General features: G+C 37.6%; 1 protein-coding gene across 3 annotated transcripts in view; it reads left to right on the top strand.

Annotated features, from left to right (window-relative positions):
* roraa (RAR-related orphan receptor A, paralog a) overlaps positions 1–17518 on the top strand; it is a 283466-nt gene extending 265948 nt beyond the window's left edge. For all 3 annotated transcript variants that reach the window (XM_042752916.1, XM_042752917.1, XM_042752915.1), the window contains 9 exons: positions 890–975; positions 2798–2939; positions 7261–7656; positions 8432–8553; positions 8976–9108; positions 12018–12125; positions 14922–15032; positions 15157–15269; positions 16544–17518. In XM_042752916.1, the coding sequence (XP_042608850.1) occupies positions 890–975; positions 2798–2939; positions 7261–7656; positions 8432–8553; positions 8976–9108; positions 12018–12125; positions 14922–15032; positions 15157–15269; positions 16544–16708 (1376 nt within the window). In that variant the 3' untranslated portion in view covers positions 16709–17518. The remainder of the gene's footprint in view (positions 1–889; positions 976–2797; positions 2940–7260; positions 7657–8431; positions 8554–8975; positions 9109–12017; positions 12126–14921; positions 15033–15156; positions 15270–16543) is intronic.
* The last annotated feature ends 868 nt before the right edge of the window (positions 17519–18386 follow it).

Genomic DNA, 18386 nt, shown 5'->3' with positions numbered 1-18386 from the left:
CTTCTCTGAAGTTATGAGGTAGATTAGTCATAAGAATAAATTTTCTGCTGCAGCTTATATTAGTTTTTTATTTAGATATGGTTTGTGAAATATTGTAGGGGTTCCTGAGTCTCAAATGATGGCCTTTTGTTGGGTTTCTTGTGTTTAGTTGCTTTTGATGAATGAAGTATTTTTTGTTTGTAGTTTTTTTTATTTTATTGTTGGTGTTCTCTTGGTCACCATTAACTTTCATTGTATAAAAAAGAGCAGCGTGAACAACTTGGCAACTTGGCCATTTTGTTTTACATGTGTTTTTGTTTACAAGAGAGTGAGTAAATGATGACAAAATATTTATTTTTGGGGTAAATAACCTTTTAAATATAGTAAAAAAGCCTCTCTACACACTACATGTTATAGCTCTAGAGCTATAAAGCTATTGTTTTTCCTCACAAATACTCAAGCCTTCTTATTACCATCTTCTCGTTGTGTCAGTGCTAGGCCTCTTGGACTCTGCGTCTCATGGTGGTAAAACTGTCTACTTGGTTTTTGCGGTTTTTAAATTGAACAGGGAGCTTTGAACCGATATTCCATTGGTGGAAAGGTTCAGTCATGTGGTAAAGAGTTGGGTTTGTCCCGACAATGCTGCCCAAAGGCTCTGCAGGGAACAGTGGCGCTTTATTACGATCACATTTGTTTCTAAATCACGGGCTGACATCACGTTTTCTGTGCTTTTTGAGGGTTTTCTGTTTAAAGTCAGGATGGCCTCCTCCAAACACGCCGCAGCCGAGGGTGGCAGGGACGTGATGCGTTTGAAGCTCGGCGCCGTTTCATGTCGTGGAGGAGGTGTTGTGCGGTGTCTGGTGACAGTGAAAAATCCTGACAGCATCTTCTCTCTTTTCTTTCTCCGCAGCTCAAATCGAAATAATTCCCTGCAAGATCTGTGGAGACAAATCATCAGGCATCCATTACGGCGTGATAACGTGTGAGGGCTGCAAGGTAAGAAGCTAAACAACCCTGTCAGCATGTGTGTGACAAAGAGAAAGCGGGAAAAGCCAACAAATGAGACATTGTGGAACATAACAGAGAAGTTTCTTTAGGATTATTGTCTTTCTAAGGAAGAAAAATGCACTATTGTTAAAAATTGAAATGTTGATAAAAACGTCACAAATACAACAACAATATAATCCCTGCGTCTTGTTTTTCTTTACCTTCTGCTGCACTTTTTTTTAATAAAACCGTCAAAAAAGGAAGCGCTTTGGATCACAGCACGTTGTTAGCAGTTTTGCAATCACGTCCTCCCCCCATTCGTTCCCGCCAAAGCTCCTCTTTTCGTGCATTTTTCAAACACGCCGTCCACTCAGCAAAGAGGAATTTTGTGCTTATTGTGTATTCCTGTTTGCTGCCTGTCACCACAGCGACTCGTTAGCATTCCGCAAGCAGGCTCGGCAGAAACGAACATGCAGACGAGGCTCCTGAATGGCGTGCTTTTTGTTTTCCCACACAATAGACAGACTCTCTGCTCAGCATCTCCCTCCGTCACTCACTCGGCGGCAGAAACGCGCAACCCTGAAGAATAAACTGCTGAAATGTATCTTTAATGGTTACTAATTACTCGATGCACGGAGACATTTAATGATATGTGCGAGCACAGCGCTCCGGCCCATAAATCATAGCATTATTAAGGAGCGCTGCTTGTCACCGGCAGTCCTACCCCGCTTTCATAATGGCTGCCATTAGAAAGCAACTTGGCAGCTGTCAGCTGTTTTCTAGTAATTAAACAGCCAATGAGCAACTAATTAAGACATATGTGTATGGAGCTGTGGAGTGGGGTGTGTTAATGACGAGCTGGAATCAATTCATTAAGTCAAAGGGATGAGAAATCAACTCAACGTGGGCGCCCGCTCCTTCCCCCCTCGCGGCACCCACCGGGTTCGGGCTCTGTTATTCAACATTAATAACCTTACACAAACTCGCCATTATTTACTACCTTTCTCGGAACAAGCCATACCAATCGTTAATGAGGAAAAATACTCTTTCCAAACTGCTTTTTATAGTTACCTCTAAGAAATATGTGTCAACTTCATGTGAAATATGCATTTGTAAGATAGAGACATGTCCATCCATTTGAGGTTAATTCAGCAGGGTTAGTGTAGTTAACTAAAACCAAAATAAAACTTTTTCTAAAAAAAGAAATAAATGTTAACTGAAATAAATTGTATAAATAAATGTTAACTGAAATAAATTGTATAATAAAAATCATATATATATGAATAAAATAATGACACCCCCCCCCCCCCAAATTACTACAATTTATTAAATATTAACTAGTTTAAAACTAAACCTAATTTAATAACCTAACCTCCTTTATTTGAAATTAATACAAATTTTACAATTTTAATAAAAAACTATAATTGTATCTCAGTTCTTTATTTTTTTTTAATGAATATTTTGCTATTTTAATTTAGGTTTGTTTTTGTATTTCAGTAATAATTTGTGATTGCTTAGAGGCAAAATTTTAAATGTTTTTTTTTTTATTTTTATTTATATTTTTTTTATATAATTTATATATTAAATAAATGCTTTAATATAACAAATATATAATTTAAAATATTTTTTTTTATTTATTATTAACTGTATAGTTTTTTTCCACATTTAAATATACATTCCTAAAAAGAAAATATATTTTTGGTGGTGGGGCTAGTAAAAAATTTTAATAAGTGGCCTTACTCAGCCAGCAAAAAAAATTAAAAAAAAAACTTATGGTTGAGTCATGAGTGGGTTAACTAACCTTCTCTCTGTCCGTCTCTCGGGCCTGTAGGGTTTCTTCAGGAGGAGTCAGCAGAGCAATGCGGCGTACTCATGCCCACGTCAGAAGAACTGCCTGATTGACCGCACCAGCCGGAACCGCTGCCAGCACTGCAGGCTGCAGAAGTGTCTGGCCGTGGGCATGTCACGTGACGGTAAGTCTGTGTCCAGTACAGCAGGCACCAGAGGGAAAACAAAGTCTCCACAGATACAGAACATTAAATGCATTCAAAATACCAAATAGATCAGCATGTAAAGTGAATGTGTAACCTGACAGCGAGTGTTTTTCCAGCTACGGTTTAAGAAAACTTGAGTGCAGTGAATAGAGTAAAACGGGGAAATATCATGAAAATTAGTTCAACCAAAATTGTCCAAAAGTACAATACAAGCATCACAGGATGCATCTGCGAATGTACCTGGAATCAGTGTAATGGAATATGTTTAGTCCTTTTAAACTTTTATTCACTACTTACCTTTGTCCCCAGTCTTGCCATGTCATATAATTTAGAGTACCTGTTCTGCAGTCGGCACCCATTACTCATTAATTTTTCACCTAACTTGTGACAAGATGAATTTAAGAGGCAGTTGTGGTTCTGGACTGCGGGGCGTGCTCACTCGGGGTGGAGAATCTGACAGCAAGTAGCTTTTATTAAATGAGCATCATTAAAACAGGCTCATTAAAGCCAATGCAGGTGAGCAGCATTAACAGGAGCACAGGTGAGGTGTGTGTGTGTGTGTGTGTGTGTGTGTGTGTGTGTGTGTGTGTGTGTAGAGGCCCCCTGCTGGGCCTCCGGCTGGGCTGTGTGACTGTGGCCCGTGACAGGAGGATGAAATCAGGCCAGGTCTTCCGAGTCTACCGGGCTGCTCTCTCGCACACAACCAGGACAGGCAAGGTGACTTCTGACTTCACTCCGACGGAAGCTCACGAGTCCCCATCTGCCTTCCTTACACGGGGACAGAGACGCAGAGCTACCCAGACACACACATGTCTGAGACGACATTAGGTCTCCACTCACAGGCCTCAAATTCAGACTTGATCCTGTACCTATTTTAAAAACCTCACTCGTCTCCTCGTGTCTTGTCTTGTCTCTGCCCTGCATGTCCTGTCTCATCTCCTTTCCACTGTTCTACTCTCATCTTGTGTATTTTGCTCACATCTCTTTTTATTTTCTCTCTTCATGTCTCGTCTTGTCTCCTCTTTGTTCTCTTCTCCTTTGTCTCTTTAACTCAGGTCTCTTTTTGTTTCAGGTCTCCTCTAATTTTATCTCATCTTCTTTTTTTTTTATATATTATTTTTGCTCCTCCTGTTTAATGTAATTTCTAATTTCCAACTCTTTCCACTCATCAAATCTTATTTTGTCTCCTTTCTCATTGTCTCATTTCTTTAGTTCTTTCTTCAAATCCTCATTTATTTTCTTGTGTCATCTCCACTTCTTTCTTCAAATCTCACTTTGTCTCCTTGCCTCTTACTTTGTTCCTGTTTTGTCTTCTTGTCTCAACTCCTCTCCTTTTTACAAATCTCATTTTCTCCTCTTCTCATGTTTCGTCTCCTCCTCTGTCTTCAAATCTCATCTTGTCTCTTCTTCACAAGTCAGGCCTCATCTTATATGATCTCCTCTTCTCATGTCTCGACAGTCTTGCCATGTTGTCTCTTTTCCTTGCCACATCTTATCTCATCTCCTCTACTATTTAAAGCTCTCCTCACATCTTGTCTTGTCTCCTCATGTCTCATCTTGTCTCCTCCCAAGTCTCACATGTCCTCTCATTTTTCTCTCATCCAAGTCTCACATGTCCTCTCATTTTTCTCTCATCGCCTGTTTTCTACTTTTGAATTGTCTCATTCCCTTTCTTTATATCTTTCATTTTTCTTCTCTCCTCACATGTTGTCTCTCCTCCTTCATTTTGTCTCCTCTCATCTCCAACAGTCAAAGCCCCTTTATCCCCTTCATTCTCCATTAAACTCTCCAATGCGTTTATCTCTTTTTCCATCCATCAGTAGATCAGCTTGTCCTCTGCCAGGAGTCCTTCGTTTTTATGAACACTTGATCTCCACTTACAGGGCTCGAAATTAATGCTTGTCCGCTTGTCCGGGACAAGTGGATTTTGTGAAGGGGCAAGTGAAAGAGAATTTTACTTGCCCGACCGGACAAGTAACCTGATTAAAATTTTAATTACAAACAATAACTAGGGCAGCACTGAAACTTTGGCAAGAATGATTGTGATTTTATTACTTTCAGTGTAAACGGTGACTAATAACGGATAATATTTTGACAGTATCAAGGTCGCGTCAGTTGAGGCTCGTGCAGCCTGTCTGACTCTCTGAGAAATCAGAACTATAAGCGCAACAGCACACACAAAGAAACAAACATGAGCAAACATACTGCAGTAGAAAAAAATATTCTATATAATATATGCAACAACACATGACCAAGAGTGATGTTTTTCCGACTTACAGCTTAATTGCAAATGTGATATTGATTTTATACAACTTCAGTTTAATAAACATTAATATAAACAGTAATATTAACTGATTTACATTTTAGACACATTATTTCACTAATGAAAATAGTTCTAAGCTAAGCCACAGCAGAACAGTCGTGCATCTTTGAGCAACACACAACAGTCTTTCGTTACTGAATGATTCAGCATTTTTGAACGAGTCAATGATTCAGTAAGCCATTCATAAAGACAGTCACTTGCTTCAGTTATTAAATGAATCAGTCGTTTGAACGAATCGGTTGAATCAACGATTCACTCATTAAGACAGTGACATGCCACCAACTACTGGTGGTTTAATTTCATATTTAAAAATTATCAATGCATTTTTCCAACATTTCATATTTGTATGTCAAAAAAGTAAAACATTAATCTAATAGCATTATTTATGCATCTGCAATTTTGAGTAAATAAATTTATGGAACCTCTTATCTTCATTAAACAGTCTGAGTAAATACATCTAAACGGTACTTTCTATGCTGCTTCGGTGTTTCCTCTGCAGTGGAAAGATGGAGTTTGTTGATACTATTTGAATAGTAACAACCATATACTGTATGCTGCTTCGGTAATGTATTGCGAGTGAAGACCCTTCCTTTTTGTAAACCATATACTGTTAATGCCTGTAAATTGATGATTCATGCTAGTCAGGTTTTCTGTTCTTGGATCATTTCGGCAAGTAGACAGCAGGAGAAAGCTAATGCTGTTACCAAGTAGAGCTTTTTTTTTTTTTTTTACCCAATACACTGTTAATACCCTTTGAGAGACATTGAAACCTGCTCCTGGGAGTTAGTTGTACTCTCCATGCCACTATACTAAGCTTCCCTTTAAAGGCCAGAGTCTTAAGGGAAAACAGATTGTGCCTTTTGTTGTTTCTTCAGTAACAATAGCTAAGGAGTGAAGTCATCTTGTGCAAGGATGTTTTGGTGTAGTGGTTAGTAACCAGAAGGTTGCTGGTTTTATCAACATAAACAGTGATCTACCACCATTGTCCCAAAGACCTACGTTGCACCTGTAATAAGCACATTCATTAGTCGATGTTAGGCTTAGTTCACCCAAAAATGAAAATTCTGTCATTAATTACTCACCCTCATGTCGTTTCAAACCCGTAAGACCTTCGTTCATCTTCGGAACACAAATTAAGATATTTTTGATAGAATCTAAGAGCTCTCTGACCCTCCATAGACAGCAAAGATATTACCATGATCAACACACAGAAACGTAGCAAGGACATCGGTAAAATAGTCCATGTGACATCAGGGGTTCAACCTTAATTTTATAAAGCTACGAGAATACTTTTTGTGTGTAAAGAAAACAATAGTAACATAATTTATTCAGCAATTCTTCTTCCCGAGTCACCATCTTCCAGTTTTTTGGAGACTACCCCAGAATGTAATCAACGTAATCAGCAGTGTTTACGTTCAGTAGACAGTACGCACATATGCATAATATATTGTTATTATTGTTTTCTTTGCGCACAAAAAGTATTGTCGTATACGTTTGGATATTGTGGATAATATCCTTGCTGTCTACAGAGGGTCAGAGAGCTCTCAGAATCTATCAAAAATATCTAAATTTGTGTTTTGAAGATGAACAATGGTCTTATGGGTTTGGAACGACATGAGGGTGAGTAATTAATGACAGAATTTTAATTTTTGGGTGAACTATCCCTTTAACTCAGTGCACACTCTCAATGCAATTCGTAACTATTGTACGTTTTGATGAATTTCAACAAATGATGAATCTCATTTGACCATTTTTGTATGATCTGCTTATACCCCACTGATGGTTAGTTTTAGGGGAGGACCTTCATGCTTACTACTTTTCTAAAAAACAATACATTTCCATACGAAATTGCCACTTCGTTAAATAAGATAGGGTTGGTCCACCAGCCTTTTCTGAATGCATTTGATTATATTTATGGAAGAGTTCACAATTTGTGATTGATTTCTGTTCTTATTGCACCATTTTTGCTCCTTACAGCGGTGAAGTTTGGCCGGATGTCTAAGAAACAGCGGGACAGCCTCTATGCGGAAGTGCAGAAACACCGGCTCCAGCAGCAACAGCGGGACCACCAGCAGCAGCCCGGTGAGGCCGAACCCCTCACCCCAACCTATGGCCTCTCCACCAATGGCCTGACCGAGCTCCACGATGACCTGAGTGGCTACATGAATGGCCACACACCCGACGGCACCAAGCCCGACTCCGGTGTCAGCAGCTTCTACCTTGACATTCAACCCTCACCTGACCAGTCCGGCCTGGACATCAACGGTATCAAGCCAGAGCCCATCTGCGACTTCACCCCGGGCTCGGGCTTCTTCCCCTACTGTTCCTTCACCAATGGGGAGACATCCCCCACCGTTTCCATGGCTGAGCTGGGTAAGTGATAATTCTGGAGAATGGCAAAGTGGATTCTGGGTAGGGGATGGTACTAGGGGGAAGAACCCAACCGTGGGGCAAACGTCGCTAAAGGTGTCTTAAAATAGCATTAGGTTGGAGACTCATCTCAAAGACTCATTAAAAGAACCTCTTTTTTTCTAATTAGTTTCCATTAATTAGGGCCAATCAGGATCCAGCAGGGCACGCACCAAGGGAAATCATTTTTTTAGCTTCCCCTCCTGCTCTGGGACTCGTTTTAACAGATGTGTTTTCAACATGATTGAATTTTTATACTGTTTTTTTTTTCTTTCTCTCGTCTCCATTTGCTCATTCTTGCTGAAAGCAAATATGACCTTTGTTCCTGTGAATTTACACACACTCTTCACTTTTATACTTGAAGTACTGCCCTATTTTTCTATTGCACTGGAACACAGACGGTAGAGAAGCCGCTGCGTGTGGTTTAGATGACATATTGATGCAGTGTAGTTCTTTGATTGGAGAAGCAAATAAAACACTGCATCTTTTGAAAGATCCTTCTCCTCAGCATTTTTGTAATCATAAATGTATCCACCAGTAGGAAAAAACACTTTATAATGCTAATGGGAAACAAATGCCATCCCGTAACACATGTACTGTATGTGTGTGTGTGTGTGTGTGTGTGTGTGTGTGTGTGTGTGTGTGTGTGTGTATATATAGTACAGCTCAATTTGCCTGTACGTTAAGTGCAGTCAGGCGCGACAGAGGTGTTTTGAAGGTATGTTGCGTTGTGTTTCAGAACATCTGGCCCAGAACATTTCCAAGTCCCACATGGAGACGTGTCAGTACCTGAGAGAAGAACTTCAGCAGATGACCTGGCAGGCATTCCTTCAGGAGGAGGTGGAGAGCTACCAGAGCAAGGTAAACACATTCTTGAAGAGCCACATGTGGTTGTTCAGAAGCTTTAGTAAGGGATGTTTGCAATTTGATTTAATGTAAATGTTAACTTGCAGGGACACTGATGAGGTGATGTTTTTGGGATAGAAAATGTTCTGGCTGGTTGCATTAAGATGGATAGACATTTAAGTGGCTACTTTAGAGTACTGTTTTCTTAAAAATATGCCAGTTTGAATAGGTTAGCCATTAATATACTAATTGGGATAGACATTTAAGTGGCTACTTTAGAGTACTGTTTTTTTATTAAATGTACAGTATCAAATCCCATTTGTATTTATGGTTGTGTTTGGTGGTTTAAGATTTGTCTTACGTCATAAGTCTACATAAACTTGCTTCAAAAGAATATGATCGCTTTTTGAAACTGGTTGTCTTTTGTTTCTCCTCAGCCCAGGGAAGTCATGTGGCAGTTGTGTGCCATTAAAATCACAGAGGCCATTCAGTATGTGGTGGAGTTTGCCAAGCGCATCGACGGCTTCATGGAGCTCTGTCAGAATGATCAGATAGTGCTTCTCAAAGCAGGTAACGTGTGTGTTCACATCACCATCATCCAATCCCAGCTTAGTTTACAGAGCGTAAACACAAATAATCCTTTTTCTGCAGTGACTGTGGCTACATTTAGAATAGCATACTAATAGCAGTATGGTGTACTGTGCACAGTATACATTGGCCAATATTTCCAGTCTACTATGGAAGGACTGTTCCACCAAGTGGTATAAAAAAATGTACTTGCACTTGTGCATTCTTTTTTCGGCTGAGTAATCTGAGTAATAGCTTTTATGATGCAAGATTAATGTAAACACAGCCTATTGTGACCCATCCTTGTAATTCGCTTCAAACCCTTTTCAAACTTTATGAATGATTATTTTAGGTTCAATTGGTGTATCTGTAAGGAACTGGAAGTAAGCAGAATACAGCTATTTCTAAAGCAGTGCCATCTGCTATTAAAAACTAAGCTCAGAATCGATCTAAGAGAGAATCGCGATGCCTTTGGAAAATCTCAGAATCGTTGCAGAATTATTGCTAGATTTTCTATTTATTGTCCCAGCCCTAATGACTAGTTATCCTACAATGCAATACATTCACCTTTGTCTCTTTTTTTGGTGGTGATGAATGAACTGAAGTAACATTTTCCTGAAAAGTATTAATTAAGATATTTATACATTTAAACAGTTTTAGAATACTACTCTTTGAAGTATTTATTATTGCATACGTCACACACTTTTTACATACTGCTTAAAATATTATACTGTCACAGTAAGCAATATGCAAATATTCAATTCCGAACACACGCCGATGTCACACAGCAGGAGGTGCAGTGCTTCAGTATCTCTTGTGTATACAGGAAACTATATCGGGACGATCTGTCAGCCTCTTTGAAAAATAAAGCACTATTGAGATGATATCCACTGCTGCACACTATCTTCTCACAAATACTGGACCAAAGGTGCTCCTCATGGAGCTCTGTCAGAATGATCAGATAGTGTCTCAAAGCAGGTAAAGTGTGTGTTCACATCACCATCATCCAATCCCAGCTTAGTTTACAGAGCGTAAACACAAATAATCCTTTTTCTGCAGTGACTGTGGCTACATTTAGAATAGCATACTACTAGCAGTATGTGTACTGTGCACAGTATACATTGGCCAATATTTCCAGTCTACTATGGAAGCACTATTCCACTAAGGGAATAAAAAATGTACTTGCACTTGTGCATTCGGCTGAGTAACCTGAGTAATAGCTTTTATGATGCAAGATTAATGTAAACACAGCCTATTGTGACCATCCTTGTAATTCGCTTCAACCTTTTCGAACTTTATGAATGATTATTTTAGGTTCAAGTGGTGCGTGTGTAAGGAACTGGAAGCAAGCAGAATACAGCTATTTCTAAAGCACGCAGTGTCATCTGCTATTAAAAACTAAGCTCAGAATCATTTCAAGAGAGAATTGCGATGCCTTCGGAAAATCTCAGAATCGATGCAGAATCATTTCTCGATTTGTGATGCATCTATTTATTGTCCCAGCCCTAATGACTAGTTATCCTACAATGCAATACATTCACCTTTGTCTCTTTTTTGGTGTGATGAATGAACTGAAAGTAACATTTTCCGGAAAAGTATTAATTAAGATATTTATACATTTTAACAGTTTAGAATACTACTCTTTGAAGTATTTATTATTGCATACGTCACACTTTTTTACATACTGCTTAAAATAGTATACTGCACAGTAAGCAATATGCAAACATTCAATTCCGAACACAGCCGATGTCACACAGCAGGAGGTGCAGTGCTTCAGTATCTCTTGTGTATACAGGAAAACTATATCGGGACGATCTGTCAGCTCTTTGAAAAATAAAGCACTATTGAGATGATATCCACTGCTGCACACTATCTTCTCACAAATAATGGACCAAAGTGCTCCATCACACTCACACCCCATCTCCATCATGATCCCAACAGCTTTCGGTGTTTCTGTTTGTTCCAGGCCCGACCAAAATTATTAACAAAATACTGAGTGTGCGCTCTCTCCTGACATGACATTTTAAACCACCACATCTTTCTAAAGCTCTGTAATGGCTTCTATTACGTGGCTTTTATCCTCTAAGCCTGTGCTCACCAAAGCACTCCGCTGTAGAATTACTGCTCCCACTCACAACAATAACAGCAACACACTCCACCTGAGACACACACACACAGAGCACTGCTCAAAAACATCAGATGATTGGTGACTTAATAAAGCTGTTTTATGATACTGCTCCTTGTTATGATATACTGACCTTAAATAACAAACCTTGCATCAAATATCTGTACCATTATTCACATTGAATCAAATATCTGTTAGATTTTTATAATCATCATTTTCGCCGAAAGCCTAGATATAAAAAGCCTTGTTGGCAGAATGCCGCCATGTAGCACTGTTGCGCTTCGGGTGTCCCGAGTTCGAGTCCCGGCTTGCGGACCTTTCTCAATCCCATCCCCCCTCTCTCTCCAACTTCGGCATTTTTGGCTGTTTGGCTTCGTGTGTCACTGTTTCGAGTCCCGGCTTGCGAAAAAAACAGTCAAAAATATCACTCTTTCTATATATATATATATATCTAGATATGATATTATATATATATAAGATTCTAGTGTTTTGCTAACTATAGCTAACTATAAACATTAGCTTAGCTTAGTTAGCTAACTTACTTAGCAAGATTCTCATCAAATTGTTGTTCCACCATCAAAATAATCGACCTGAATGAGGAAACTTATTGTAGAAGAAGATGGCTTACACTAATTCTTGCTATTGCACCCCTTGTGGCAGTGCTGAGAATGCAACATGCATAAACTATATAAAAATGCAGATAAAAGCGTTTGCCTTTACATATTCCTCTAGAATTTCTGTTTTGGATTATAAATTCACATTTTGTTTCTTTCTCATCTATGCGTAGGCTCTTTGGAGGTGGTGTTTATCAGAATGTGCCGTGCCTTCGACCCTCAGAACAACACAGTCTATTTCGACGGAAAGTATGCCGGGCCTGATGTCTTTAAGTCATTAGGTGAGTTACGAAACCCGATAGGACTTGGTATGTGAAGTGAAAATTCTGTGTTTGGAATATTACATGTGAGTGTTTTGCTTATTTGTGTCGTTTTTGTTCGAAATGACATTCACGCATGCAAATGTGGGCAGAACCCAACCAATTTGCCTAACTGCAAGCAACGTCAAAATTGTTTTGTGTACACACCTGTGCCACTGCAAATAAATAAAACTATTTATTTAAAACATTGTAGTAATTATTTCTATATAATTACTTTTGTATGTAATTATACACTTAACCAATTAACTATATTTAAAATATAATTTAAATAAATATTGTAAATACAAAGAGGTAATATGAATGCATGAAAAGCATTTTTTTTTTTTTTATTAAATAAAATTGCAATTATACCCACATTTGGCACTTGAGTGCTAATTTTGGACCATGTGTGTGAACGCAAGCAAATAAAGCCCACCAGGTCGGCACCAGCTTCTCATATCCGCCACACCTGGAGTTAAACTTTCCTCGCTGAGGATGCTGTTCAGGACTGCAGTAGCTCGGCTGTAGCTGCTGCGTATAGTGGGTGTCTGGAACTGCATAAGCAAGATTGAGTGTCTACCAGGAGTGTTTTATCAAACCCGCCATCCACGCAGCCGTAGCCTGGGCGTAGAGTTTTTCTAGAGTAAGCAAATAGCATTTATGTTTGAATGCCGTGACATTAGTGAAATCTCTTCTCTGTCATTATGCATCTACATTGGAAACCTTTTGGGGCTGAAAGCTGTCCAAATGCCAAAACAAACACAAATATGAGAAATCTAGACTTAAAGATGTCAGCCTGCAAGACATCATTCAGTCATATCTCACACGGACGTCCTCAGTGTTATAACAACTGCAATATCTTATTCCTGTCGTATCTGTAGTGCATTTAATAAGCCTGCATGTGTTTGCCAAGCTTAAACCAGTAGCTCCGAAACTGGTATGAAAACTGAAACTGTGGTGTAGTGCCCCCAGGTGGTACTCAACACACTCTGGATGTTTTATTTAAATTATTTAGCATTTTTCAATGTTTAATTTCCAATATCTGATTTATTTATGAGTCTGATATAGATTTGTGCATCTAAAACTCACATTATTACTTAATAGGCACTGTGTTCAACAATGTTTTCAAGCTGCAGTCGATATAAAAGGCGAGATATGATTCTAAACAGACAGGAAAATCATCTAAAGTGTATTTATTATTTATGTGTCTGATGCAGAATGCAACATTTGCATATTAATTCATGCAAATACAGTGCAATCCTTTGTAAATATTACTACTATGGTGTTTGTGTGTATTAGCTTTAGTCTGATTCTTCCACAAAATATGGAAATGTGTGAACAGGTAGTATTCAACACAACTTATTTAAATTATTTGCTGTTTTTAATGCCTGTTTTCTACTAATTCATGCGTCTAAGACTTCTAATGTTAAAAAAAAAAAGGTACATTTTTTTTTTACCTTAAAGTCAATATGCAAAAAAACTTATTTGAACTTACTCAAATGCTTGAAATAATAGAAATGCTATTTATTTTATTTTTTAGTTTATATATATATATATATATTAGGGCTGTCAAATGATTAATCACGATTAATCACATCCAAAATAAAATTATTATGTATTTATATATACATAATAAATATACCCTGTACACATACATATATTATGTAAACAAAACTTTTATTTTGGATGTGATTAATCGTGATTAATCATTTGACAGCCCTAATATATATTATAAATATTTATATATATATATATATATATATAGATATATATATATATATATATATATATATCTATATATATTTATATATTTATATATATATATATAGATATATATATAATATATTATATATATATTATATATCTCTGTGTGTGTGCAATTTTTAATGCTTAATTTCTAGTATAAGTATTATTTACAAGTTTAATATTTGTTATATATATATGTGTGTGTGTGTGTGTGTGTGTGTGTGTGTGTGTGTGTGTGTGTGTGTGTGTGTGTGCGCATGCAATTTTTAATGCTTAATTTCTAGTATCAGTATTATTTACAAGTTTAATATTTGTGCAGGTAAGACCGACAATATCACTTCATGAATTTTATATTATTATTATTTTTTTTTTTAAGTTTTCTAGCTATGATTGATGGAAAAAAGCCAGATTAAATTTTATTTGACTTAAGTCAACTTATTTATTATTTTTTTTAAAAAAAATTAAAATATCAAATATTTAATGTAATGTTAAAAATATGTACTGTTCATGTGTTTCACCTGGACTGCAATTTTTTATATTAATGCAAATATAGCGCAATCCTTTCTAAATGTTACTATGGTGAAGTTTTTTGTGTTTACATTTAGTGCGATCTTTCCACATTTGAAAATACTGGAACGTTGCTGTAGTCCCAATGCTTGCGTTCAAAGTGAAAAACAAAATTAGAGGGAACATTGTTGTGTCTTGGTGCTTGGCTTGGAAAGTTTGAGAACTGCTGCTGTAGACTATCTCCCAGTGTTAGCTCTGAGTCATGGGTTTTATTCGGTGTTGTTAGTGACCCCAGTCATGGTTACGTAACACCTCTCATTCGCCAAAGCATGATTAGCCTGGAGGGGGAAAATCATTCTGTAATGCTGAAGGATTGTATTGTTTTTACCTCTGCACCCTGATATATCATGCTAAAAGATCAATTGTCTACTCAACGCTGACTACTGTTCCGTCTCAGCCGCCTGTGACTTATTCTTTTTTTTTTTTTTATTGACTTTTTCTTCCTCTCTGTCTCCACGGTGACAGGTTGCGATGACTTGATCAGCTCTGTCTTCGAGTTCGCGAAAAACTTGTGTTCTATGCACCTCTCTGAAGACGAGATCGCCCTGTTCTCCGCCTTCGTGTTGATGTCTGCAGGTGAGCCTGGCTCTGTGTTAAAGCATACCCATAAATTACCCACAATCCCTTGTTTAGCTGTTGGGACAGCTCAGATTGTATATGTTAAAGTGTCTCATTCTTGTGCCCATGTGTGTGTGTTTAGATCGATCCTGGCTCCAGGAGAAGGTGAAGGTGGAGAAACTCCAGCAGAAGATCCAGCTGGCCCTCCAACATGTTCTACAGAAGAACCACAGAGAGGACGGCATACTGACAAAGGTACTGTACACATAAGGAACAGGATATGATGACATTAGGTTCTTCTGTTCTTATATATTATATTCTTTTATGTACTCGAATAACTGTGTAAAATATTACAAATATTAAATATGAATTAATATTAATTTATAATATGTGAATGTGGTATTATACTAGAATTTTTTTTTTCTAAAACAAATGATTATGTTGTCATTATACCAAAGCAAATTATTAAAATATTTATAGAGAAAATATTTACTTTATGTTTACAGTTTTACAGATAAATCTGTTAAGTATTACAGTAAAATTAGATGTATAAATCCCTAAAAAATAAATAAATGAATAAACAGATTTGTTTTGTTTTTAATCTCGTTCTGTTAAAAACTAGGGCTGCAAATAGAATAAATGATTGATAATGAAATTAGTTTTGTTTTAGCATTATTTATATAATATTGATATTTTTAATTACTGTAGCTTACATTTTTATATATCCGGGTTTCTTTTTTATTTTAGTTTTAGCAGTTTTTGTTGTGCTTTTGTCATATTTATTATTTTATTGTTTAATGTTCTATTTAGCTTGTTTTATTTTTATTCAATTTTAGTTTTAGTCATTTTAATATTTTAACTTAAACTTATTTCAGTTACTTGCCAAGTCAACATTTGTATTTTTTACGTTTTTTTATCTAATATTTTTATGTAATCTATATTCATACAAATATATATATATATATATATATATATATATATATATTCATATATATATATATATATATATATATATATATATATATATATATATATAATTTATTTATTTTTTTCAATCACTGAAAACAATTGTCAATAGTTTTAGTTAACAATAACCGCACTGAATTAAATCATTTTCATCTGGTCATTAGAAAGCAAAATGAAATGATCATAATATTCAATTTGTTAAATAATATTTTGGTAAACTAATTTGACAGTTGTGAAATTACATTTTGGGGGAAAAAAATAAATACTTTTTTTTTTTTTTGTAAATTTTCTGCAGACCCCTTGTTTAAATAATTTGCATTATAGGACCAGGGACATTTATTAAGAAAACAAATTGAATTTCATGTCTGACTTCATCCACAAAGCTGTATTTGGTCTGGTGGCTGAAAGATTAGCTAATGTCATGTGAAAAACCTGGCACCATCTGTGTTGTGTCTGTGGATTAGAGGGTCTGCCTTTTGCCTTTTGACCAAGTACCACAGGTTCCTCTCCACCAAATTAAAATCTCTCTCTCTCTCTCTCTCTCTCTCTCTCTCTTTCTGTAGTTGATATGCAAAGTCTCAACACTGCGAGCCCTGTGCAGCCGGCATACGGAAAAACTGACGGCGTTCAAAGCAATATACCCAGACATTGTCCGCGCCCACTTCCCCCCCTTGTACAAGGAGTTGTTCGGATCAGACTTTGAGCAGTCCATGCCCGTTGACGGGTAGCGCTTCCCCGCGCCCACCCCACCTGGGAGAATTCACACCGTGGGGAATGTCAAGCATAAATCTGAGACACTTTAGCAGTGCCCTGCACATACACACACCTGGACGGACGACACACTGCACACACACTTTCCCCCTTTTTTCGTTGTGATTATTTTTGTCATGGGGAGGAGGTAATGGACTGGGTTTGACTCGAGCGGTTTATTTTTGGGGTTTGTTCCTTTCTTTTACTGACACAGGTGGGATTCGGAGCCCAGGGGAGAGGATGAGAAGATGAAGACACTTGTTTTTCCCGAACGCTCCCTCGCTCTCTTTCTCTCTCTGGCTGAACCTGAAGAGTCCACGCGTTCGTTTTCACGAACGGTCCCATGACGATTTGTCATGATCAGCATAAATTGTTTTGACTCGTTTCCAAAACGGAAAAACCATTCCCAGAGAGCATTCGCCTGGAATCCAGCGGAAGAGGAACACACAAGCCCTTTTCAAGCCAAGAACATGAAATAAAAAGTTGCGATCAAAAAGTCGATTATCCGAACTGTTCCAGCAGTTGTTGTAGCACCAAAAAAAGTCTACGTAGAAAAATACGTGGTTAGTTTCTTCCTCCCTGTGCACTTGGATTTTTTTTTTTTTTTTTTTTTTTGGGATGTCAAACCAGCACCGAACGAAGAAGAATACAAAGTGAGAGAGAAAGAGAGATACGGAGAAGGAGTGTGATGTGGAGTCAACACAAAACAGCACCTTTCTACGGACAATCGAGAAAAAAAAAAAGAAGGAACAACGTAGAATTCTAGTAATTCTAGTGGCGATTGCTTTTAGCCGTCAGAGACTCCATCTACCATAGTTGCTTTGTGATATCGTTTAAGGCCATCTGCTATTAAGTCCCTCTCCGGAATGGTGTTAACGTAACGTAACGGTCCGACCACCAACATCGATGCAATGCAAGGGTCCATTCCAACTGTTTTCTAACGTGTTACAGGGTATACGATCATAAGTACAAACTATACGAAAAAAAAAAAATTATGTTTATAGAATCTATTTTAAATAACATGTATGATATTAGTAGCTAGATTATTCTTAATTGTGAAAAATTGATAAGGCACTTTTATTTGCACCTTTCTTTAAGTTAAGACTTGTATATTTACCTAGTGATGTGTTGCATGTATAAATACCACGGTTATGGAGAACGAGTGCTGGAAACCCTAACGCTGCTGAGGGTGGGTGCCTGTTTGCGTGAGTGTTTGTGTATTTATTTGCGCGAGGTGGAGGTTGGTGCTGGGTAAAGGTGGATCGCGTGATCTGGGGGGGGTTGTAGCAAACACTCATCGACTGCCAACATTGAGAAAACATAAGCACACCGGGTCTAAAGGGCTGTTGGATGCAAACAGACACTTTTCCACACACGTTACATGCTGTTTCATGGTTCCATCTAGTGGTGGTGCACCACATGAATGTGTGGAGAAAGCAGATCTGGTTTCTGAACGGCTGATCTTCCTTAAACTGACTCTCGTGTTGGTCTTTGCCCAGCAACAATGCTCGTTGGGAACGTAAGAGTGGAAAAAAAAGACGAAAAGAGAAATATTCAAAGCCTTGTCTGGTTGAAATCCTCTATTTTTGTAACATTGTACAGTGCTTATGAAGCCTATGAAAGAAAAAGGAAAAGAACGAAGGATGATATAGCACT

Source organism: Cyprinus carpio, chromosome B25 (genome assembly GCF_018340385.1).
Source record: "Cyprinus carpio isolate SPL01 chromosome B25, ASM1834038v1, whole genome shotgun sequence".
NCBI classification, from domain to species: domain Eukaryota; kingdom Metazoa; phylum Chordata; class Actinopteri; order Cypriniformes; family Cyprinidae; genus Cyprinus; species Cyprinus carpio.
The sequence above is the reverse complement of the archived record's forward strand: the minus strand, read 5'-3'. Positions and strand labels throughout refer to the sequence as shown.